This window comes from Ambystoma mexicanum, chromosome 9, assembly GCF_040938575.1.
Source record: "Ambystoma mexicanum isolate Mex_15411 chromosome 9, UKY_AmexF1_1, whole genome shotgun sequence".
In the NCBI taxonomy this organism is placed as follows: domain Eukaryota; kingdom Metazoa; phylum Chordata; class Amphibia; order Caudata; family Ambystomatidae; genus Ambystoma; species Ambystoma mexicanum.
The window spans coordinates 50,213,162-50,239,548 of NC_090931.1; the positions used below are offsets into that span (position 1 = coordinate 50,213,162).

The following is a 26,387-nucleotide window of genomic DNA, read 5'->3' on the forward strand; positions in this document are numbered from 1 at the left end:
AGAATCGGAGGACCCAAATATAACGAGATGTTCAATCATTTCTAGACATGTCCAATTGACAAACCAAGTAAAACTACACCTCTTACTTTTCCTACTGAATTTAAGTACTTTTGTCTTTAAGGAGTTAATTTAAAATTTATTTTCACTCATGTACTGCGAAAATGCCCTTAACAAACGTTGTAACCCTATGGGGGTTTTATCGAATAGAATAAAATCGTCAGCACAAGCTACCCATGACAACTTAATCTCACCAATCCATGGGGGAACAAAGGCTGCTCTTTCCAGGGTCATCCCTATGTCAGCCACATACAGGTTAAAAAGACGAGGTACCAGCATGCACACCTTCCCGTAGCGACGAACTTGCCTCGATTTTCCTAGACATAAGACCATCCCTAGTCAACCTAACCTGTATGGCCGTCCGATTGTGAAGATGTACCAGAATACTAAGTAAACCGCAAGGTAACACCCACTTATCTAATTTTGACCATAAAAGATTTCTGTCTACCAGGTCAAAGGCAGTAGTCAAATCTAAGGAAGCAGCGTATGTTGGCAACGCAGCACTTCCCCAACCCAGTACAATCAGTCCCCATATTCCTTCAAAAATTGGTTTGATATCTGTTTCAAATTCCCAGTTCATTCACCCGTTCCTCCAATTTGTGCAGTACGATAGCAGCAGAAATCTTGCTGTTTGCATCAAGTAGTGTTATGAGACGATAGTTTATTGCCCTTTCTAAAAATTGGGATCATATATGCAGTCTTCCAGGTCCTTGGCGTAATGTGTTTCAAAATAATACTGGAGAAATCCATGTATACAATACTCGCCCATATTTCTGGAGACTCTTTAAAAACCTTGTTAGAGAGCTGATTTTGGCCCCCTGCCCGAGAGCCACTGGGCCACCAGATACGATTTTCCTCAGTGGAAAAATCGAACTGCCAATGAGTATCGGTTTCTACCACACATTGAAGCTGTGTGATGGGGTGTGCGTGTGCATGGCATCACTGCACTGCAGTGCACTGGCAGCTCAGTGTAGCACATGTATAGCACTGGGTAGGAGTGTGGAGCAGTGTGCTGCTAGTGGTTTTTAGTCCGAAGACAACTTGAACATTCTGTAATTTTACAGGAAACATAATATTAAATAAATGTAATTTCGAAGAATAATTATAATTTGCAGTGTCAACTGAGTCATCACAGCTAAATATGATAAAAATCAGATCATTAGATTTCAGGGAGCAGATGATGAAAAGAAGAGCCAGCAACAGAGCTCGGAGCAAGAGGGACATTTTAATGAGGACATGTATCAGAGCATTGACTCCATTTGAAGGTCGGTGTAAAATGGAAAATGAGGGTTGGGAGGTCACAAAGAAATGGACCATTTACATAATGATCCATTAAAGACTCCCTTTAAGTGTGCGAGGGGATAAGTGGCACTTGTGGAAATGAAGGGCAGAGAAGATGACTGCACAGAAGCCGCAAAGGACTCTATCAGTAAATCCATGCACATGAGATCTTCCCGGGCAAGGACATGGAGCCTGGAGAGATAGAGCATGGGTTGGGAAGTCTGTCTTTAAGAGATGGTCAATTAGCTGACGAGGAGAAGGGAAAGGGGACAATCCGCCATGCCGCAATCCAGTGCAAGGTGTGAAAAGAGGAAATGCGTCACTAGTTAGAAAAACAGGGGTGGTAAAGAATCTGGCGCGCGCTGGACCTTCGATGAGTACGTAGAACGATTTGCCTTCTTACTTGCAGCTGGGCTGGTGGGGATCGGAAGAGCAGAGGGGACAGCTCTCAAGGCTGCAGCTGGGCTGGAGGAAGAGCAGAGGGAACAGCTCTCAAGGCTGCAGCCGGGCTGGAGGAAGAGCAGAGGGGACAGCTCTCAAGGCTGCAGCCGGGCTGGAGGAAGAGCAGAGGGGACAGCTCTCAAGGCTGCAGCTGGGCTGGAGGAAGAGCAGAGAGGACAGCTCTCAAGGCTGCAGCTGGGCTGGTGGGGAGGAAGAGCAGAGAGGACAGCTCTCAAGGCTGCAGCTGGGCTGGTGGGGAGGAAGAGCAGAGAGGACAGCTCTCAAGGCTGCAGCTGGGCTGGTGGGGAGGAAGAGCAGAGGGGACAGCTCTCAAGGCTGCAGCCGGGCTGCAGGAAGAACAGAGAGACTCTCATTGATGCAACCTGACAGGGAGTAGGAAGAAATGAGAGAACAGCTGTCAAGGGTGCCGCAGCCACATGGGCACGCCGCCGCTCTCATTTGGGAACATCATTTGGGCTGCGTTTGACCTCCTTGTGATTGGAGCATTGGGTCATGTTTAGCAAACACCATCAATATTATTAGACAGAAATGTGAGCCCTTCTACTGAGGATGGGTAGAGTTTAAATTGCCTGTTCTGTGGGAAGGTGTCCACTGGGGTCAGGGGTGCTCTGTAGCTTTAGGCCACTGTACTTTAACAGAAGAGAAATGCCCATTTGCAGAACAGTTCAGTCCCACCCACAAGGGCAGTCCAGCACCACAATAATTCTCTTTTGAACACGAGCACCAACAGCAACCCCAGACACTTGTTTCCAACTTGTTGGGCATCGTCAGAGTGGTGAAGTTGCGTCTCTCTAGGCACACAGGGAAAGGGCTCCATGTCTGGATTAGACGTTTAACTTACCATGAAACCCTACGTCTTCTAAAATGAGACACACATGTGAGAGTCCTTCTACTTAGGAGGAACATAGTTTAAACAGCCCGTTCTTTGGGAAGGGTACCACGCATCTTAATCTGTAATCACATTTTAGTCCACCATCAAGTTTATGTTTGTTTTATAAAAAAAAAAACTGCAAGCGAAAGACAGTTCTGTGGTGTAATGTGCGAGGTTAGTAGGCAATTGCAATTGAGAAGCCACAGCTGTTACAGCACCACCCAGTTCCCATCCCCGGAAGCCCATCTCCAGCTCAGAGCCACAGAGCTAAGCACCATGGGTAGGCAGCCATTACAGTAAATGCATGTTTTCTCTATCTGAGATCAATGCAATATCTTATAAAACAGCAGTATTTCATACACTGCTTTATCCTGACACTGCCTTCCAGAGAGTCTGGGTGTCTCCTGATGAAGCGGCGGGGGAGGGGGGAATGCTGAACGACTTCCAGAAGCTGAGCTCTCCCAGGTGTGGGGCTGCAAGATGAGGGATTCCCAAACCTTAGTGGCTGTCCAGGGGAAGAGAATGGAACTAAATATTATGTCAATGTCTTTTAATGAGTCCTGTGTGTTAATCCATGAACTGACCCAATCATTTCAGGTCATTGCCTTGATGAAGAAAGTGAAACTCGAAACACTGAATAGCGGAAAGGCAATCAGGTGAGTCAGGGGTTAGTTAGGGGTGCAAACGTGTAATGTCTTTAACATGGACTCTCTTTGATTTGCTCGCTCTGTAGTCTCTTTTATTCTAATCCTAACTATTACCCTCTCGCCTCTTCCTTCCGCCTCCCCCCTGTATGTTTCTCTGACCTTTTCATGCAATTTCTTCCAGTGTTTCTTCTTCAAACCCCTCCACAACACTTTCCCTCCAGATGTGTTGCCATGCAAAAGAAAGTTTGTTAGACTTTGAAACAAGCGTACAGCAGAGAAAGCAAACATGTTAAGCAAATATCCCTGACAGTATAAAAGACCCTCCTACTCGCCTTATTCAAAATCTAACAAAAAGAATTCACAATTGTAAACTTTTCTCATTCCTCTTTGAGAGTGGGTGTTCCACACTGTGGGATAAGTGAAGCCGGACATTAGGCCCAACACTGGAAATACGAGGTAGCGGTGCAGTGGAGGAAGTGGCCAATGGGTGGAAAGGATATAAGAGCGAGGAACTGACCAATGGGGAGAAGTGAGAACTGGGGAGGGCTCTTTGTGATTTTACTGAAAACGTTTTTTTTAATGAGACATTTTTACCGAAAAAATACTGAATTTTGTATTTTATTTTTTATTTGGACGAGCTCACCCGCAACCCCACGTTTCCCCATATTTCTACACCCCCAAGCCACTCCCCACCTGTTTTAGCCCGTTATCCCCTCCCCATATATGTATATTTTTTAAATTTGTTATTTTTTCAGTAAAAATGTTTCGGTAAAAAATACCTAAAAAAAAAATGTTTTCGGTCGAGTCACTGGATACCGTGCAGTTCACCTTATTGGTTGGATCTGATTAATCGTATGGGGATTTGCTCCCAGGACAGTACATTTTCTAGACAAAATGGAATTTTTCAGATTCCAGTCCTCAGGAACATCTAGAACGGGCCAAAGTCAGTCCTATTCGGTGAGCATTTAGCAGGGATCAGAATTCGTTAGCTCTCCAAATGTTTTGGACTACAACTCCCTATCATTCCTAGCCAGCATAGTCAATGGCATGGGATCTTGCGGGTCGTATGTCAAAAGATTCAGCTAGAAGCAGGTTGTAAACCCCTGGTATAAATAATGCTGTCCAATCTCTGATGGATAATTGTTTAGTTTTCCAAGAGTTGGTCAGTTCTGGTGAGTGTTGGGAGAGAGATCTCCTCAGCAGGTCGATCCCTATTGTGTGTAAGGTGGCATAGCGAGCGTTAGGGGAAACACCTTCTTGGCGACTCAATCCCTGGTTTATCTAAGGTGGTACAGTGAGTGTTAGGGGAAACACCTTCTTGGCGACTCAATCCCTGGTGTGTGTAGGGTGGCAGAGGGAACGTTAGGGACAACACCTTCCTGGTGACTCAATCCCCGGTGTATGTAAGGTGAACTGGTGAGTGTTAGGAGAGAAATCTCCATGTCAGATTGATCCCTGATGCATATAAGGTGAACTGGTGAGTGTTAGGAGAGAGATCTCCACGTCAGATCGATCCCTGATGCATGTAAGGTGGCACATCGAGAATTAGGAGAGATCTCCTCATCAGTTTGATCCCTGATGCATGTAAGGTGACATCGCGAGCGTTAGGAGAGAGATCTCCTCATCAGTTTGATCCCTGATGTATGTAAGGTGGTGGGGCGAGCATTAGGAGAGAGATCTCCTTGTCTGATTGATCCCTGATGTATGTAAGGTGGCAGAGCAAGCATTAGGAGAGATATTTCTTCGTCTGATTGATCCCTGATGTGTGTAAGGTGGCAGAACGAGCATTAGGAGAGATCTCATTGTCGGATCAATCCCTGATATATGTAAAGTGGCATGTCGAGCATTAGAGATCTCCTTGTCAGATCGATCCCTGATGTATGTAAAGGGGCGTGGAAAGCGTTAGGAGAGAACTCCTCATCAGTTTGATCCCTAATGTATGTAAAGTGGCACAGTGAGCATTAGGAGAGAGATCTCCTCATCAGTTTGATCCCTAATGTATGTAAATTGGCACAGCGAGCATTAGGAGAGAGGCCTCAAGCCCTGGGATCGTATCTCTCTAGCTCTGAAATCTCTCCATTGGCTCCCAGTGGATGCAAGGATTAAATTCAAAATCATATGCATTGTCCACAAGAATGCCTTCAGCTATCCCACCGTAAATACCTCCCCTCTCGAGCTCTTCTCTCCTCTACCTCTAACTCCCTCTGGGTCAGTCGCTTGTCAAAGAAACAAGCTGGGGGTAGATCTCTGTCTTTGGCTGGGGCCTCCCTATGGAACAGCCTCCTTGCCACTCTAAAACGTGAGGAGAACCATCTCTGGTTCGGGAAGCACCTCAAGACCTTCCTCTTTCTTCTACCTTAGCCCCCCTCTCCCCTGTTGATCTGCACTCTCTTGGCACTGTGCACCTTGCCTCCCTCTGTCCCCTGTGCCCAGGTACCTGCTCACCCTGACACCCACCTGCACTGCCTCCTGGCCACCCCTTGCACCAGGGATTGCATCTGTACCCATACAGTGTCCCACCCACATTTTCTTCTCTTTCTGCACTTATCAGACTTACCCAGTCTGCTGCCGTAAACACAGCACTTGCCACTTGCTGACTGCACTACCACTGTTTATTGCCTCCATTAGCTATTTATTTATTTATTTGTTTTTTCTTTTATTTATTATTATTTATTCTGTTCTCCTCTGCTCCGCACTTTCCACTCTTCCCCTTTCCATGCACCTTTTCCCCTTTCCCTTTCCCATGCACTTGCACGTTCTCAATGTCACTGGGCCCAGAAAGGTCATTGTTGTTCTACCCTGTTTCCCCTCCCTTGCCTCGTTGCACTCTGAAGCACTTGTGTACGAGCGCGATAGAAATAAAATATCATATCATACCATATCATATACCTCCTCATCAGTTTGATCCCTGATGTATGAAAGGTGGCACGGCGAGCATTAAGAGACAGATCGCCTCGTCAGTTTGATCCCCGGTGCATGTAAGGTAACACGGCGAGCATTAAGAGAGAGATCGCCTCGTCAGTTTGATCCCTGATTATGTAAGATGGCACAGCAAGCATTAGGCGAGAGATCTCCTCATCAGTTTGATCCCTGATGTATGTAAGGTGACACGGCGAGCATTAAGAGAGAGATCGCCTCGTCAGTTTGATCCCTGGTGCATGTAAGGTGACACGGCGAGCATTAAGAGAGAGATCGCCTCATCAGTTTGATCCCCGGTGCATGTAAGGTGACACGGCGAGCATTAAGAGAGAGATCTCCTCTTCAGTTTGATCCCCGGTGCATGTAAGGTGACATGGCGAGCATTAAGAGAGAGATCGCCTCGTCAGTTTGATCCCCGGTGCATGTAAGGTGACATGGCGAGCATTAAGATAGAGATTGCCTCGTCAGTTTGATCCCCGGTGCATGTAAGGTGACACGGCGAGCATTAAGAGAGAGATCGCCTCGTCAGTTTGATCCCTGGTACTTGTAAGGTGACATGGCGAGCATTAAGAGAGAGATCGCCTCGTCAGTTTGATCCCCGGTGCATGTAAGGTAACATGGTGAGCATTAAGAGAAAGATCGCCTCGTCAGTTTGATCCCTGGTGCATGTAAGGTGACACAGCGAGCATTAAGAGAGAGATCGCCTCGTCAGTTTGATCCCTGATGTATGTAAGGTGACACGGCGAGCATTAAGAGAGAGATCGCCTCGTTAGTTTGATCCCCGGTGCATGTAAGGTGACACGGCGAGCATTAAGAGAGAGATCGCCTCGTCAGTTTGATCCCTGATTATGTAAGATGGCACAGCAAGCATTAGGCGAGAGATCTCCTCATCAGTTTGATCCCTGATGTATGTAAGGTGACACGGCGAGCATTAAGATAGAGATCGCCTCGTCAGTTTGATCCCCGGTGCATGTAAGGTGACACGGCGAGCATTAAGAGAGAGATTGCCTCGTCAGTTTGATCCCTGGTGCATGTAAGGTGACATGGCGAGCATTAAGAGAGAGATCGCCTTGTCAGTTTGATCCCCGGTGCATGTAAGGTGACATGGTGAGCATTAAGAGAGAGATCGCCTCGTCAGTTTGATCCCTGGTGCATGTAAGGTGACACAGCAAGCATTAAGAGAGAGATCGCCTCGTCAGTTTGATCCCCGGTGCATGTAAGGTGACATGGTGAGCATTAAGAGAGAGATCGCCTCGTCAGTTTGATCCCTGGTGCATGTAAGGTGACACAGCGAGCATTAAGAGAGAGATCGCCTCGTCAGTTTGATCCCCGGTGCATGTAAGGTGACACGACGAGCATTAGGCGAGAGATCTCCTCATCAGTTTGATCCCTGATGTATGTAAGGTGACACAGCGAGCATTAAGAGAGAGATCGCCTCATCAGTTTGATCCCCGGTGCATGTAAGGTGACACGGCGAGCATTAAGAGAGAGATCGCCTCGTCAGTTTGATCCCTGATTTATGTAAGATGGCACAGCAAGCATTAGGCGAGAGATCTCCTCATCAGTTTGATCCCTGATGTATGTAAGGTGACATGGCGAGCATTAGGAGAGAGATATCCTCATCAGTTTGATCCCCGGTGCATGTAAGGTGACATGGCGAGCATTAGGAGAGAGATATCCTCATCAGTTTGATCCCCAGTGCATGTAAGGTGACACGGCGAGCATTAAGAGAGAGATCTCCTCGTCAGTTTGATCCCCGGTGCATGTAAGGTGACACAGCGAGCATTAAGAGAGAGATCGCCTCGTCAGTTTGATCCCCGGTGCATGTAAGGTGACACGGCGTGCATTAGGAGAGAGATCGCCTCATCAGTTTGATCCCCGGTGCATGTAAGGTGACATGGTGAGCATTAAGATAGAGATCGCCTCATCCGTTTGATCCCCGGTGCATGTAAGGTGACATGGTGAGCATTAAGAGAGAGATCGCCTCGTCAGTTTGATCCCTGGTGCATGTAAGGTGACACAGCGAGCATTAAGAGAGAGATCGCCTCGTCAGTTTGATCCCCGGTGCATGTAAGGTGACACGGCGGGCATTCAGAGAGAGATCGCCTCGTCAGTTTGATCCCTGATTTATGTAAGATGGCACAGCAAGCATTAGGTGAGAGATCTCCTCATCAGTTTGATCCCTGATGTATGTAAGGTGACATGGCGAGCATTAGGAGAGAGATATCCTCATCAGATCAATCCCCGGTGCATGTAAGGTGACACGGCGAGCATTAAGAGAGAGACCGCCTCGTCAGTTTGATCCCTGGTGCATGTAAGGTGAACAGCGAGCATTAAGAGGGAGATCGCCTCGTCAGTTTGATCCCCGGTGCATGTAAGGCGACACGGCGAGCATTAAGAGAGAGATCACCTCGTCAGTTTGATCCCCGGTGCATGTAAGGTGACACGGCGAGCATTAAGAGAGAGAGCGCCTCGTCAGTTTGATCCCTGATTTATGTAAGATGGCACAGCAAGCATTAGGCGAGAGATCTCCTCATCAGTTTGATCCCTGATGTATGTAAGGTGACATGGCGAGCATTAGGAGAGAGATCGCCTCGTCAGTTTGATCCCCGGTGCATGTAAGGTGACACGGCGAGCATTAGGAGAGAGATATCCTCATCAGTTTGATCCCCGGTGCATGTAAGGTGACACGGCGAGCATTAAGAGAGAGATCTCCTCATCAGTTTGATCCCCGGTGCATGTAAGGTGACATGGCGAGCATTAGGAGAGAGATATCCTCATCAGTTTGATCCCCGGTGCATGTAAGGTGACATGGCGTGCATTAGGAGAGAGATATCCTCGTCAGTTTGATCCCCAGTGCATGTAAGGTGACACGGCGAGCATTAAGAGAGAGATCTCCTCTTCAGTTTGATCCCCGGTGCATGTAAGGTGACATGGCGTGCATTAGGAGAGAGATATCCTCGTCAGTTTGATCCCCAGAGCATGTAAGGTGACACGGCGAGCATTAAGAGAGAGATCGCCTCATCCGTTTGATCCCTGGTGCATGTAAGGTGCCTCTGTCTTGATTTCTTGTGTCTTCTTTTTCTAGTGAACTGAAGTCAGGTGTGAGGGGTCTCACCTGCGCAGACATCTCTCTGCTGAATGTTGAAGCACTCAGAGCTCTGGGGAACAGCACCTTCACCTCCCCTTTTCAGGTAAGTGGTCACGCAGTTCCACGTGGCAAGATGGCTTTAATGAAGAGGTCAACTGGTGGCAAGTTGAAACCAACATGCAGGATGGAACTTCTACTCAAAGGCGCAGGGAAAATTACACAACCTGCCCTGAGATTCTCTTTCCTGCTTTAATTGTGCAAGACGGATCTCAACAGAAACGTTTCCTGTGAGCACTCACCACCCAATAAGGATTAATGTAGCAGATTGAATAGTGGTCAAGTGAGATGGTTATAAAAGGGCACAACACTGGACAATTAGCTTGTAAACATGAACTGCCATGTAAAGAGATAGAAGTGTGACTTTCCCATCATGCCCTGTGCTAGACCTCCCACTACAGTGCCCTCAAGGACTTTATAACCATTAGAAGTGTGACTTTCCCATCATGCCTTGTGCTAGACCTCCCACTACAGTGCCCTCAATGACTTTATAACCATTGACAATAACCAAAATCCCCGTGCAAGACAAATGAATGCCACCCCTACTGATATCAAGATGAGCACTTGCCACACTGCAGAACTATAGGTGTCTAAATACGGATAATTATGTAAGCCCTCGCCTGCATCCCAGTGCCAACCAGTAAGAGCAACCTGGCTACCACCATGCTGTGCCAGGGGAGATGAACCTAACTCTCTCTGGCACCACGCTGACCTCCATCTAGCGTGACACCTTCATTAGTGCCCCCCCCCCCCAACTCCCAGACTGTATCATACTTAGGTATCAAAATAAAGGGCTGTGAATTGACCATTTCCAGTATGTCGCCATATTGAGTCCAACGCTCGCTGACACCAAGCGTCAACGTCCTCCACACTGTACCATTGTGGACAGATGCTCACACAGGCCAGCTGTGGACTGCTCCACACTGTACCATTGTGCACAAATGCTCACACACTCCAGCTGTGGACCCCTCTACAGTGTAAACTTATAGCAAGATTTTCACACACTCCAGCTGTGGACTCCTCCACACTATTCCATTGTGGACATATGCTCACACAGGCCAGCTGTGGACTCCTCCACACTACACCATTGTGCACAGATACTCACACACTCCAGCTGTGGGCTCCTCTACACTGTACCATTGTGCACAGATGCTCACACACTCCAGCTGTGGGCTCCTCTACACTGTACCATTGTGCACAGATGCTCACACACTCCAGCTGTGGACCCCTCTACAGTTTAAACGTATAGCAAGATGTTCACATACTCCAGCTGTACCCTTGTGGACAGGTGGTCACACACCCCAACTGTGTACTCCTCTACACCATACCCTTATGGCCAGATGCTCACACAGTCCATCTGTACCCTTATGGCCAGATGCTCACACGATCCAGCTGTGGACTCCTCTACACTGTACCCTTGTGGACAGGTGGTCACACACTCCAGCTATGGACCCCTCTACAGTGTAAACTCATAGCAAGATGTTCACACACTCCAGCTGTGGACTCCTCTGTGTTGTAACCTTATGGCGAGAAGGTGACAACCATGGATTAACTTATACTCCTGATTGAGGTGGACGGGGGAGTCTTTTAGACTTTACTGATATCCCTCCCCCCGAACTTTCTCCACTAGCATGGCCTAAGCAATACTGATACCAAGCTGAGCATTCTGTAGTCGAGGCTGCCTCGACATTTTGTGCTGAAACTACCATCTGCCCTTGCTAGAATAGTCAATGTTGAGGGATCATGGGAGTCGTAGTCCAAAACATCTGGAGAGCCGCAGGTTGCAAACCCCTGCTCGAGTCATTTAGCCCTTTTGGTTCTAGAGTAAATCATTCCATGTTGACCATTCTCTAGTATTACACCCTCCTGGGTTCTGGATTCTTTGTCACCACATTTGTTGATCTCCTGATTATAAAGTGTGGAGTTCTAGACAGGCACCAAAGGTATCACAATGCAGTATTTAGACTCATAGACGCCAACCTCACTGCTTTCCCGCTCTAAGACCTCATGCACTCTACGCTCTACGCCAAGAAGCCTTCTCCCCAGTGATCCAAACGCGCTATTAAGAAAGCTGAGCTGTATTTAGAGCTGTAGAAGAAGTTATCCGTTTGGAACTGATGCTGATAAACTCCCTCTCTTTCTGCAGCTCACATGTGCAGCCAGGCAGTACTTCAAGCTGACAAACGTAAAGGGGGACTTCAGCTCCCTGACCCTGAGCGAACTCAACAAGATTCCGGCCTCCTACCTCCTCTATCTGCCGTAAGTGCTTAGATGTAAAGTCCTATCTCTGCTGTGTGTAGACCAAGTACTGGGACCACTCCTGGTCCCCGGGGTGCTGGAGTGTGCTGCGCACTGCTGCCCATGCTCTGGTGTGTACACTGTGTTACATAATCGTTGTATGTTCACTTCTCTCTTTGAGTGTAGTGTGATCATTGTTTCTGATGGGTCTTGTGTGTGCACTGCTCCTAGTGGTAATTGTGTCACGCCTTGAAACACTTGTGTACAGGTGCGTTTTAAATGCCATATCATAACATATCATACACTGCCATCTAGTCTCAATGGGCTTGTCTGCACAGTGACGTCAATGGTCCCGAATATTGATCCCCATCTTGCTTGTATGCAGCCCTCTCCCTATGGTCATGGAGCTTGTATTCTGCATGTGTGTGTGTGTGTGTGTGTGCGTGCGCGCGTATGCGTGCCTGTATGCACACTGCTTCCTACAGCGTTGCACTCTGTCACATGGGAGGGAGGGGGGAGTGGATTAGGACACACCCCTAGGCTCATTGTCTCTGGGCATGAGTCTTCCACTACGCTATTAGCTGCTCCAATGTCTGCAACACGTTCCCTCCTATACACTGTGTTCTCTGTTAGCCAATGAATCATGGATGCGCTCGCCTTCATATTGTTTCACCCCTGTGCTCTGATTGGCCAGATCCTTCAAGGACTTGAAGACAGTCCCAGCTTCCCTTTGCCCCAGTGTTCTAGTGCTCCTCGGACAGGCAGACATCAAGCTTCGGGGGCGCAGCTCTCCACAGCGCGCAGAACTACTCAACTATATCAAGAGTTGTCTGGTGAGTATGATGGAAGCCTGGCGTGTGATGTTCAAAGCGGATAATCCAATGGTAATCCAATGTTTCCTTTCCCTGTGCTAGCAAAAAAAGGGCTAAGTCTGGTCTCCAAAGCAGCCTGAACTTGCCATGAAACTTCTGGCCGGCTCGTGTTCCAAGTGGTGGATCTATGAAGTACTTCTTTCATGGGATATTTCAAATGATGCCTTCCAGCTTCATAGGGTGGCCCTTAGAACCCGCCTTACCGGGCAGGGATTGACTCTGTGCTGCAGAGAGGTCATGGATTTGATGCATATCTTGGTCATTGCATTCATTCTTCACGCTCTTGGCCATGCTGCTACCTCTTCTGCAGTGAGACTTTCCTGACCCCCATCCCTCATTACTTGTCACTTTCTGAAATTGACAGGTTCATGCGGGTTTGCCCTCTGCTATGATGGTGACACATCAACAACCAAGTCCTTCTGGAGACTTTGCACCCCAACATTTCTTTGGTTCTCCCTACAGCCTCGTGACGCCCTTTGAAGAATGTTCTCATTATCCTGTTCAGAACCTTATTTTTTTTATCATGTCCTGTTCTAAGAAAGGTTTTGCAAACCAATGCTTGAGCTCCCACTCAGCTAGCTGGAGTTTCTGTTGCCATCAATCATGCTCTGGAAGCCTTGGTAACACCAGGCCACATCCTCCCACCCTGTGGCTTCCTTTTATTAAAGCACTAATGCAGTAGTGACTGACCACCCCCCGCCCCCACCACGAAGGTGAGAAGACACAGGGTGTCATTATGCGCATTGTGATGTTGTCATTCATTCCCTTGTCACGTGGGAAGGGACACGGGGCAACGGGAAGGGGAGGGACGGGAAGTACGAGTATTCAGGCAGTTCCTGGATAGCTGTGTTGAAATAAAGACGTGTTGATCGCACCGCATTAGTGTCTGTCCATTTATTGCGAGAAGCCCTTAAATGTGAGTGCCTAAGCTTGCGGGAGACCGATCCACCTCTTTACATTGGCGACGAGACGGAAGAACCACCGCCAGCACAGCCACGCAAGTCCCAGCACCTCGCGCTCGGAGACATCGAGTGCAGACGGAGCAGCAGGCTGCGGCCCTACCAAGACGCGACGGTGAAGGTAAGGCGGGTGGGAGTGAGAAAACTCCCCGCCAGCCACAATCCTTGGTAGGATTCCGGGCAGGGTACTGCACGTACCCGCCAACGGCAACAAACAACCGGCAGGTGGAGCGTGTCGGCTCCCTGCGACGGCAACAAACACCCGGCAGGTGGAGCGTGTCGGCTCCCTGCGACGGCAACAAACGCCCGGCAGGTGGAGCGCGTCGGCTCCCTGCGACGACAATAAACGCCCGGCAGGTGGAGCGCGTCGGCTCCCTGCCGTAGGGGCGGGTCATCCCACCAGCGGCGTGGGCCCGGGGTAGAAGGAAGCTGCCCACGACTGGGAAGGGAGACAGCGGTGGGTGGAGCACGTCAGCTCCCCACGTGAAGGTAGGCTGTCATTTTCCCCCAGATCACTCGCCAGAGGCGGATGCACGGGAGTGGAGTGCTTGGCTCCACACCACATTTTCCCGCCAAGTAAGCCGTGGCCTAAGTGGGTGGAGCGTATCGGCTCCCCACATATAAAACGGAATCCCGCTACCGGCGGCAACGCATGTGGGTGGAGCACATCGGCTCCCCACGGGATTGAAAACTTTCCTTTCTTCGTTTTCTCTTTTCATTTCTCCCATTTCGTCTCTCATCATAACGGAAATTTCATGTGGGAAGAGAGCGCCGGCTCCCTGCATCTCTTTTGACCAGCCGCACTGCGACAAACAATAACTGTGTCATGCTGGATGACTCCTCAGAGGAGTCACTTACCGTACAAATAACACCTGTCCGGGTAACTAGCTCAAAAATGACGGACAGCCTGATCTCACAACTGCCCCCAATTTTGATCTCAGTGACTCCAGCACGCTAGGGTCCAGGTGGAAGAAATGGTTCAGGTATTTTGAAGTTTGCCTTAAAGCACTGGGCCCTCTTGAAGATGAAAGGAAACATAGTCTGCTCACTCATGCCATAGGATCTAACGTAAGAGACATTCTAGATGAAATGCCTGAAGATACCATAGACACCTATACCAGCTTAAAAACTGCTCTCACTGATTATTTCACACCACACACCAATGTGGACTATGAACGGCACATTTTTCACACCACGAAACAAGTAAAAGGTGAAACAATGGACGCGTTCGTGATGAGACTGAGAGTAAAAATGAAACACTGTGATTTCAACAAATATTCCAATGAGGAAGCACTTTGCTCACAAATAATAGTAGGATGTGAAAGTGGTGACTTCAGGAAAAGACTATTGCAAAAACCACGTAGTCTGGAAGAGATTCTACGCCTAGCACGATCAGAGGCAGCTCTAACAGCACAGGTGGAAGGGCTGGATGGCATCACCATCACCCATGGGAAACATGAGAGTCTACATAAACTGGAAAACACCCCTAAAGGGAACACAGACCCATTTTGCTATTGATGCGGGCATGAATACCCACATGAAGGCACGTGCCCTGCCATGGGTCAAATCTGCTCTGCATGTGGGGGAGAAAACCATTACAAGTCTGTATGTTTCATATATCGCAGTAAAATGCGAGGAAGCGGAAGGAACAGAAGATCCACGCCAGAAAGAGAGCCGAGGCATCCAAGTCCCAGTCACGACTCACACAACAAAACCGAGTCACCACGTCACAGATTTCGTGAGGAACCCACAGACCGAGGACAAGCAAGGTCATCACGGGATTGGAGAGATAACAAAGCGGCGTCTTCAGGGCAAGAAGGCGCCCTAGGAGATACGTCAGGTGTTTGGTGGAACAATCACAGTCGGACAGCGTCTCCAACACCTCTTCAGAAGACAATCCAAAAAATGAACTGAAACCACGAAAAGGAGAACCAAGGGTGAAAGGCTACTTATACGCACTTGGGAACCCCACAGCAAAAGAAAACTGCCCCACTCGCATAATACAAGTCAACCAGGTGGCTGCTGAATTTCTAGTGGACACGGGAGCCACGGTCAACGTAGTAAGTGAAGAGGTATACAACAGCATGCCAAACGCACCACGCCTGCAACCAGCCCGAGCGCTTATTTTTCCATATGGCTCCACGACACCCCTTGCGTGCAAAGGTTTCTTCATGGCCTCATGCAAATACAAAGATCACGAGAAAGAAATCCCTATGCATGTTCTAGAAGCCGCCACACACAGTGGATGCATTCTCAGCTATAAATCGGCTGTCGACATGGGGCTAATACATATTCTATACAGACTCATGATGCACAAGCATCTGGATCCCACTTCAAGCATTGATCAAGTCTTCCCCGCACTATTTAAAGGACTAGGAAAATTGAAAGACAGGCAAATTGAACTACACATAGACAACAGCATCACGCCTGTAGCCCAACACTACAGAGGAATTCCCATTAACATACAGAAACAGGTAGAAAACGAACTGATCAAACTCCTAGAAGCCGACATAATCGAACCGGCTGAAGGTCCGACCCCCTGGGTGTCCCCCATAGTACCCGTACCAAAAAAAGACTCCCCGGCCATTCGCATTTGTGTGGACATGCGAAGACCAAATGAAGCAATATTAAGAGAACGTCATCAATCTCCCAGAATCACAGATATGGTGCATCTACTCAATGGTGCCACCGTATTTTCAAAACTGGACCTCAACAAAGGGTACCATCAACTAGAACTCCACAAAAGATCCAGGTACATCACCACTTTTGCTACTCACCTGGGTCTCTATAGATACAAGAGACTCAGCTTTGGAGTCTCCTCAGCAGCAGAAATCTTTCAGTCAGAAATTCACAACGTAATCAAACATGTGCCAAACTGCCTAAATTATAGCAACGACATCTTGGTTTTCGGACAGACTCAGGAACAGCACGATGACACACTCATGAGGCTGGAAGAAGCGCACCTCACACTAAACAAGGAGAAGTGTGAGTTCAGGAAAAAAACACTACGATTCTTTGGGCACATCTTCTCTGAAAGTGGAATGACACCGGATCCTGAGAAGGTCAGTGCCCTCACAAACACCACACCACCAACCTCCATCACCGATTTGCGATAATTTCTGGGTTTGGCAAGCTACTGCACAAGATACATCAAGGATTTTGCATCGGTTAGCGCACCCCTACGAGCACTCACCAAACTCAGTGCAGAATTCAGGTGGTCAGACGAGTGCCAACAAGCCTTCCAAATCATCAAAAACTGCATTGGGGACGCCAAAAACATGGCCTACTTCGACCCCCAGAGACACACAGAACTAATTGTGGATGCAAGCCCAGTTGGCCTAGGGGCCATATTGACTCAACTTGATCGCAAAGGTGGTCAAGCCGCACATGTGGTATCCTATGCAAGTCGCAGCCTCTCAAAAACTGAGCAAGCCTATTCACAGGCTGAAAAGGAAGGTTTGGCTGTAGTTTGGGCCTGTGAGCATTTCCATCTATTTCTCTATGGAAAACCATTCACAATAGTCACCGACCATCAGGCATTACTGTTCATCTACGGCAGTGCTCAGGCCAAGATGCCCCCTAGGATAGCTCGATGGGCCTTAAGGTTGCAAGAATATCACTTTGACATCATTCACCGGCCGGGGAAAGAACAAAATCCAGCGAACTTTCTCTCGCGTCACCCCAGCCAAGATAGCAGCCCAGACCCCTCTATAGCGATCAATACATCATGTATGTGGTTCAGGGAAATGCCCCACAAGGTGTGGACATGGAGCAAATAGCCAGAGAAACCAACACAGACCAAGCAATACAAATCATCATGAGATGCCTCGAGAAGGGCCGCTGGAAACATGCAAAACAACTCAAAGAGAATGTAGGAGATGAGACTAAACAAGACATCACGTGTCTACTGGCCGTAAAGGAAGAGCTTGCCAAAACAGAGGAAGGACTTTTACTAAAAGGAACCAAGTTAGTTATTCCACAGACTCTGAGAAAAAAAATCCATGAGCTGGCGCATGAAGGACACCGAGGAATAATGTCCACCAAAAGAATGTTACGACAAAGAGTATGGTTCCCTCAATTGGATACCCAAGTAGAAGAACTGCTTAAGAACTGCCCCACCTGCGTGGTCCTCAATCCACAAACCAGACCAGAACCACTCAGGATGACTGAATTGCCTGAAGGGACCTGGGAAGAAATTGCAGTAGACCATTATGGCCCATTCGAAGGAGGTGAATATATCCTTGTGGCCATTGATGAATATTCCAGATTTCCAGACGTACAAATCATACCTTCTACAGCGGCATACCATACCATTCCTGCGTTGGATCGGATGTTTGCCATTTATGGCATTCCAAAAATACTGAAATCCGATAACGGACCCCCATTTACTGGACATGACTTTAGAAACTTTGCAGAATACATGGGTTTCCATCACAGGAGAGTAACACCGTTGTGGCCTTAGGCCAATGGTACAGTTGAACGATTCATGAAGAACATCAAGCGTACCACGCAGATCGCTCGCCTGACAGGAGAATTGGTGGATAAATTGCTGTGTCAATTAATGAGGGACTATCGCAACACACCCCATAGCACCACAGGCAAATCGCCGCCCGAAGTCATGTTTGGAAGAAATGTAAGAACCAGACTACCTCACATAGGGCTGGAAGAAGAACGATACAAAGGGGATGAGGAAATGAGAGAGCAAGATGCATCACGGAAATTGGACATGAAAGAAACAGCTGATAAGAAAAGGAGGGCTGAAGAGAATCTTCTAACAACTGGAGACATCGTCATTGCAAGGCAGCCGCAAAATCGCAAGAACATGGCAGCTTTCGGAGAAGAGCCCCTCACCGTAACGCATAGAAAAGGGTCTCTCATCACGGCTGAAGGCAGCACCCATGTCTTGACAAGAAACAGCTCCCACTTCAAAAGGATGCCAGGAATTGTACCGCTAGTTGAACCTCGCACACCCCGAGGTACATGGGAAAAGGATGCACCCTACGAAGGAGACAGGGAGGATTCCGGCGCAGAGGAGCCATGTTGGCTCTCCCAGGAATCGAGCGAGAGAAACGACTGGAGGCCACAAAGGACTCGCAGAAAACCACATCGCCTCATTGAAGAAATGTCATGATTCCGAACTTTATGTTTAGTATCGGGGGTGTGATGTTGTCATTCATTCCCTTGTCACGTGGGAAGGGACACAGGGCAACGGGAAGGGGAGGGACGGGAAGTACGAGTATTCAGGCAGTTCCTGGATAGCTGTGTTGAAATAAAGACGTGTTGATCGCACCGCATTAGTGTCTGTCCATTTATTGTGAGAAGCCCTTAAATGTGAGTGCCTAAGCTTGCTGGAGACCGATCCACCTCTTTACACGCATGGCAATTCACATCAATCATGATAGCTCTGCAGCAGAGAAAGGGAAAGAGTGGGAGCACTTCCCTACCTCCGAGGTGTGCAGACACACCTCATTCTGAGTTGTGTAGACATGAGGCATTAGGCATCGGCAATGGTGTGTTGGTGAGAGAACGGTCCTTTCAATTGTGACGTGCTTGCCCATTATATTGGGCTCAGGTGTTTAGAATTAGGCATTCATGAAGGCGACCCAAGCTCCTCAGCCGGAAGAAGCCGCGTCCAGCGACAATGACAGACTGAATCTTATTTTCCCAACATTCCTTTCAATGCACTTGTGCTTTCATTTGTCTCAGGAACACCTGGGCAGGGACTTTGCAAAGATAAACACTGCTCTGTGCAACGTAGCATGTTGTGCCCTTCCACACACAATGGGGCTAGACCTGAAATAAATGCCCCCCGCCCGCCCGTGAGAACCTCTGCTGGTGTTGCACTCTGGAGCTGCTAGCAACTGATGTAGTTAGCCCCGGCATGCACATGACACCTGCCCCCAAGAATCCCAGATTTCCATCTCTTGCTAACTTAAGCAATCTCCATTTGCAGAACAAACTCTGGGTGATCGGTTGCCAGGAAGTTCCCTTTTTACACACAGTATCCTATTTTTTCATGGTCTGCATAGTTAGCATCTAAACCAATGTCTCCAGACACCTTTCTACTTATTTAAAATATATGCAGCCTAAATGGACTCCTCCTTCAGGCAGGTTACCGAGGCCGGCTGTCATTTTGTATACATTGTATTTGTGTCCGCAATGTATATGTCCTTGCTGTGCCTCAGATTTAGCCAGAATGTATTTACATTTAATGTATGAATGAAATGTATTTCCCTAACAGATTGGTTTGCGACGCCGACTATTTACTCTACTTTACTGACGTGCTGAGCTGGCAATACCTGATTTCCCTGGCAGTTTTCACGTGATATTGTAGTTATTGTTACCCCTGTTCCCATGGGGACTATTATCTTGTCTATGTAGCCCTGCGGTGCTCAGTATTCTTTAAACTGGGCCAGGTTGGTGCTTGTCCCCCTAAAGGCTCGGCCTTTTTTGAGCATCTCAATAGATAACACGGACATGGGGTTGTGTACCCTGATGTTCCCGCTAGTGAGATACCGGGACCATGAGCCCCCCACTGCTGGACTGGCCAAAAGAGAACTCTGGGGATTTCCAGGTGGGCCTCTGCACCATGAGCCCCTTTTGTGTGGGTATTCCGTTTTCTGCTCTTCTTACCCTCTGCTTAGTTCACAGCAACTCGTCTTCCTCACCTTCACATCCCTTAAAAATAAAGAATGAGCTATGAAGCTTCTAGCATGTTCTTCCTCACTTTTAACAAATGTTATATGTTCATTTGTTATGTTTAACTATTTGTAATCCCTTTATAGAGACAAATGTGCTTTAAAGTTCAGTATTTGGGTCAATTTTTCCTGATTGTCTTGGAGAACCTGCCACAAACTGCACTCGGAGGGGTTGGGCTTACTCACAGGTTGTAATATGTGTCCACTTTGAAAATAATTTCCAGGGCCACCTTTGGTTCCCAGTCTACCGCTGGTGGTCCTGGTCCTCCCAGCCTGTGGTTACCGCAACTGCGCGCACCTTCCTTCGTCTGAAGCATAAGCCCCTGTAAGAAACTCCTAGACACGCTCAGTGAGTCCCAGGCATCGCACCCGTGACCCTGAGTTAGAAAGCTGGGTAAGCTTCCTAAGTAGAGAACTAATGGACACTCACGTCACTTTCAGATCCCTGGCTCTGATATATCAACCCTCGCTTTAAACTATAAATACACACTTACACCACGTCCGCTAGACCACGTGTGCAACCTCTGCTCCCATGATCCCTCACCATTCACTATGGTGTCTTGGGCTGATGACAGTTGAAGTTCAAAACATCTGGAGAGCCAGAGGTTGCCGACTCCTGCCCTGGTGAATGCCATAAACCTGTGAGTACCGACGATGATCTCTCTGGATAGAAGATCGAGTCACATCTGCCTCTTGGAACACGGCTTTTGTCTGTCAGTTGCTGGGAGTGTGAGTGTGGCTTGCAATTGCTGTCCAGCGGCTGCCTACACCCCCTTTGCATGAAGTTGGCGGCAGACTGTGCACAACGCTCTCTGATCAAGACTTCCTTTGTGCTAACGTCTAGAAATGCTCTCCTGTTTTTTTCAGACCATAAATGATACTAAATCTCTATCGGCGGAGCAGGCCGCTTCCCTGGGAAGTCTGGTGTGTACCTTCGGTGGAGCGGAGATCACCAACCTTCCAACCAGCATCTTCCAAGGCACCCTTTCCCAGTTCATGTCGTGCGGCAGGTTCGAGGGCACCGCCAAGGACGCGTTGAGGCAGAAGATTCTAAGCACCTTCAAGTAAGATGCTATGACTACAGAGAAAGGGGAAACATTGGGAACTTGTCATGGATTTAAAGCCATTATGCAAATAGTAGAAATGATAGGTTATTTACAACGCGCTTAATACCCAGAGGTTTCTAAACGTGGACCCGGGAATCGACCCAATGTTGCTCCGCGTCGTCTTGCTTCCAAGGTGAGCATGTTGCCCCCGAGCTATCCTCCCGACAAATGGCTGAGAAGGTCGGCAGAGGGTCTCAGGTATTCTGCCGGAGGCTAGAATTGATAACATTACACCCATTTTTGATCCACTGGGATCTAATTCTACAGAATTAGGATCCAGGCAACAGAATTACAGCCAAGAAAAGCATCACTGTAAATAACCCTGTTTTCATTCTTAAACCCACCAGGACGTTGGTGGTGTTTGTTCAACATGCCCCAATGCTCCAACCAGAAAGATTCAGGCTGCACTGCACTGATTATCCCCAATGAGGGGGCTCTATTGTCCCGGTTCTCTAGATCCCTGGAAGCTGTCTGTCTTGGGTTCAAAATGCTATGTGTAGAATAGCTCTGCCCTGTACATAAAAACTCTATCCGGGAGCAAAGACGTGACATTTCAGCTAATCTTGGATACCCAGAATGCACTGCCCTTCTGGCCCTAACCGGGATTGGCTTCCGGTTGGCACTGTTGTTGTGTGTGAGGATTAGCCGAAATGGCTAATTCTGTTTTTCCAAGTCTTTTAAACCTACCATAGCTTGCTTTGCTGGCATTTTCTCTCTCTCATTCTCCCCCTCTCTCATTCTCCCTCATTCTCTATATCACTGTCTCCCTCTCTCTCTTTCTCCCTCTCTCTCCCTTTTTCATATACAAACAATCAGATTCAGATTTCTCGCCATAATTTGAGAATTCTGCCCAGGTATGTTCCAATGTATGGGTATATCAATGTGTAACGTTAGGAGATGCCAGAAGCATTTCTTCAGAGTGTGTTTTGGGCATCGTGCTCAGTCAGCACGTGTGCTACTGGTTTAGCAGATGTGGGGCAGGTCGGGCGGATTACACGGTCCACAGCTCTTCCCAGGAGTCTCCGTAGTTGAGGTGCTCCGGCACAGCTCTGTGAGATGTCCAGTGGTACTTGGGTGGGACAGGGTGTATTGTTTGAACTGTAATGGTTTCCAGCGATGGAATCATGGGGTGTACTGTTACTCGGAACTGTCAGGCACTTTGAGAGACAAGCTGGGGGCCACATTCTAAGGTGCACTGGATTTGGTGCCCTCGCTTCCGGGGGTGTATCCACCTGGCAGTGATGCGACAATACATGTGGTCAAAGTGAGTACTGAAAAGGAGAATTAACAGCACGGCATTCTCCAGAACATCCTTGGAGAAGCGGGAAGCCAGACTTTCATCCTTCTGAATACACAGAGCAGAAAAGGAGCGGTGGAAAAGTGTAGGCCACTCATCTTATTCACTGGGAGCTCCTCTGACCTGCACTCCATCCCATGGTTCTTTTGCGTGTCTGTGGCAGAAGCATGAGCTATTCTGCCATGATTCCAATCCACACCAAAGGGAGCAGCCCAGCCCTAGCCATTGGGCATGGCACCTCTTCATGAAAACACAGGCAATCGCGACATGTTTCAGCCTATTCTGGGCCTCATCGGGGTGGGCAGCTAGTGTCTGTAGTCACAGAAACCTTGGCACCACCCTGTGGCTGTCCAGACTCTCTTGACTGGGGTGGCCCAAGTGGGGCACTGATTTATGCAGGGATGGCAGGAAGTACGAGGGCTCCCACACATAAGGATCATAGTTTAGGATAATGGGGTGGCACCTGGGGTGGCCAATCAGATTCCAGAGGTAGCACGTGCCACCCCAGGCCACTTCCTGGACACGCCACTGGCACCACCCATTTACTGCGCACCACTAAAAGAAGCGCAGTGTGGGAGATAGAAAGACAGGGCCTGATGTTCTGGAAGACCGGAAGCCCTGTGAAAGCATTTCATGTCATTCTTTTCCTGTTCCCTGCAATTACTCCTGGGAACTCACCATATGCAAATGAGTCCTCACCCAGTCACCAAAGAGAGAAGCCATCCGCATGCCCTCAGCACAGAACGCCAAGCCTGATTTGACCTTATGACCTCGGTTAAGGCTTTTGACTTTAAGTCCAGTGTCTTGAAGTTTGTTCCTTAAACAGCTTGGCACGAGTTAAGCCAGGATTTGCAGGAAGGGAAGCGTGCACATGAGTGGCATGAGGCCAGAACGAGGAAGCTGGCACTCACGGGGGGTGTAAGGACCAGGGCCGGGAGATCTGCCACCCAACTACTGCATTTCAAAGCACTACATATGCTTTCTTTACAGCGCTACATCCAACTGGACCAAGGACACTCTGCTGCAAGTCGGCATCCTGGCTGCTGTGCTCACTAAAGAGGACCTGAGCCTCCTCCCAAACACGGTACGTGCCTGTGCCCCCCCCCCCTTTTCTGCTGCACCCACACGTGATGTTAATAATGAGGTCAGACCGGCAGCTGGTGATTTCTTTAATTGGAGGGCTGTAAATATGTCCCATACATATGCCAGAGTGACCAAGCATAGTGATGGAGCACAGACCCACGAAAGAGGGTCCCCGGGGGTTCCCCCATGAGAACATTTTTCGAATAATGGGTTAAAATGGCGCATTGTACAGCACGCTTTCTGTGAAAAATTAGGTAAAATGCCAGTTTGCAATCGGAAGTAACCAACAGTGTACAAAAGTATTTCCCAATGCATTTTCGTCATGCATTTCCTCACAATATATATAAGTATAAAAAATGTTTTTATGCTGGCTGTGCCCATACATTTCCATGCTGGATGAACCAATATATGCCACTATTTGCATATGAGAACGTACTCATCTGTGCTTTGTGCATAATACCACTAATGATACTGTAAGAAAATATCTCCAAAATGCGACTTTCCCCACGTAAGAACATACTCCTTTTTGCTTTGCCCTTAAAAATATCATGCCACAATTAGAAAACATGTCCAAATGATCTGCACCATTATAGGCCAGCATAGCCATCTAGTAACCCTTATCATGCTTGCTTTATCATAGATGCCCAGTAAAAAAATGGCATGGCACAACAAGATATTATAGCTAGACTCGCTGCACCAAAATGCCAGTCTAGCCACGTAATAACACCTATCATGCTTGCTTTATCATTGATGCCCAGTAAAAACATGTCAAGAGCCCGCCCGCAATGCACCAGACTATCTGAATGTGTGAGGAGGCAGAGCAGCGCCCCTACACACATTCACAGTCGCAGTTCCTGAGCCAGCATGTCCAATGGGCCATGCAAGACTAGGTAAGCAAAACTCCCCCAGCCTTGCATGGTCCATTGGACCTGCATTCAGGGGAACATAACTGCCATAAGGCAACTACGTTTCCCTTTGACAGTTTAAGCCAGCCCATGCGGGCTCCCTCAGCTGCAATAAGCAGCTGAGGGAGCTCTCAGTGTTTTCACTGAGCTGGTGGTTCGGCTTCTCCGTAATGGGTGGCGGTTCTGGCTGGTAGGCACCATGTCGCCCCTTATGGACGAGCCACCGCTAGGTCACAGGCTAACACAATGGGCCTCATTACGAGGTCGGCAGTAAGGGGTTAATGGCGCCGGTATGGATGCCGGTGCTGTTGACCCCTTACCGCCACATTCCGAGTTCCTTTAGTGGGTCACGCTAAGGGCAGCTGCTAAAGGACCAGGGAGCTAATAACGGGGTTATTAATGGGCCCGTTATTAGGCCCGCTATTAGCTCCCTCCCCATTCCCATTGAGCCCTATGGGGGCTCGAATGGGAATGGGGATGGGTTCCCTGAATGGGGAAATACCGGGTCCTCCACGGTTGGAATGACCCGGTAAGTCCCCATTCAGGGAACCCGGACCCGGTATGCGGTAATAGCACCACCCGCAAAGGGACCTCTGAATTGGGCGCAAAGGGATTACCGGCACCGGTGTCATTACCGGTGCCCGGTATCCCTTTGCGCCCTACTTGTAATGACCCCCAGTGTTTGTTTCCCATGTATGTAAGTAAGAATGGGCTCCGATATACAGAGGCCTTGCACCCTAACAGCCCACACCCACATGCAAAGTAACACTGTTCCTGCACACTCCCTGATTTGAGCGGCATTATTGACAGCCTGGTTGTGTGTCTGCCGGTGTCACCTGCTCCCTTTGTCCTCATGTGTGTCTCTTCTGCAGGAGGATGTGAAGATGGCCTTGGTGGATATCCTCGCCTCGGTTGTGCGCCCCAAGCAAGGGTTTGTGCCTCCAGATTATGACAACACACCACAATTGAAGTTCTTGGCCGAAAAGCTGGCCAATATTTACAGCAGCCCAGCGCCAGTCGCCGCCGCTGCCCGGAAGAGGAGGGCCACGGGTAAGTGCCAAGGGATTGGGGTCGGTAGAGGATGAAGCTGGGGTTCTCTCCCCCCTGCCTCATCAATCTATCATTCCTATTGCTTGCCCATCGAATACCCATCGCTTGCTGTCTTTGCACATTTCCCTTGCTTGGATATTTTCCGTCATGTTCAGTTTCGTTTTCCTTGGCCTTCTTTTTCGTGATACATTCCCATTTGTTTTCTGCCAGTCATGTAGAGCGCCTCCCCTCTATCTCCTCGCGAGATTCTCTGCATTCTCCCTCCCTTCTGCTACCCCCCACACCCCCGGCGCCCCCACATAGGGATCTCTGACCCTAGCCCTCTCCCCACAGTCTACACTTCGCTAACCTTTTTGTTGCTATAACATCCATTTCACCTTGTAGCTGTACACATATAATTGTAACATTCATTCATCAGATTAAACAGGTTTTCTAAGAAAAGTCCTAACATGTTTTCCTGTCAGAGGGTTTTCCCATTTTTTTTCTAAAACACCCATTGACAAAAATAATTAAAAAATGAAAACATGTTCAGGATTTAGTCAGCATTTTCTAGAAACTGCCACTTTTTCTGCTTGAAAATCAAAAAACAAGTATTTTGTAGCCCTGGTACCCTATGCAAGCGGCATCAGTATTATTGGCCAAGTGATATTGGTATTGCCCGACCATGCCATGCTAGTGACATTGACAGTGCAGGCCATGCCATGCTAGTGACATTGACATTGCTGGCCATGCCATGCAAGTGACTTTGGCATTGCTGGCCACATCATGCAAGTGACATTGGTATTGCCCGGCCA

General features: G+C 48.4%; 1 protein-coding gene across 1 annotated transcript in view; it reads left to right on the forward strand.

Moving 5' to 3' along the window:
* The window catches only part of LOC138487640 (otoancorin-like), a 245,406-nt gene that overhangs the window by 151,853 nt on the left and 67,166 nt on the right, over positions 1–26,387 (forward strand). Inside the window, exons 12-18 of the mRNA XM_069614128.1 lie at positions 3,269–3,327; positions 9,326–9,431; positions 11,532–11,644; positions 12,318–12,456; positions 21,020–21,216; positions 23,546–23,639; positions 25,416–25,593. Of these exons, the coding sequence (XP_069470229.1) occupies positions 3,269–3,327; positions 9,326–9,431; positions 11,532–11,644; positions 12,318–12,456; positions 21,020–21,216; positions 23,546–23,639; positions 25,416–25,593 (886 nt within the window). The remainder of the gene's footprint in view (positions 1–3,268; positions 3,328–9,325; positions 9,432–11,531; positions 11,645–12,317; positions 12,457–21,019; positions 21,217–23,545; positions 23,640–25,415; positions 25,594–26,387) is intronic.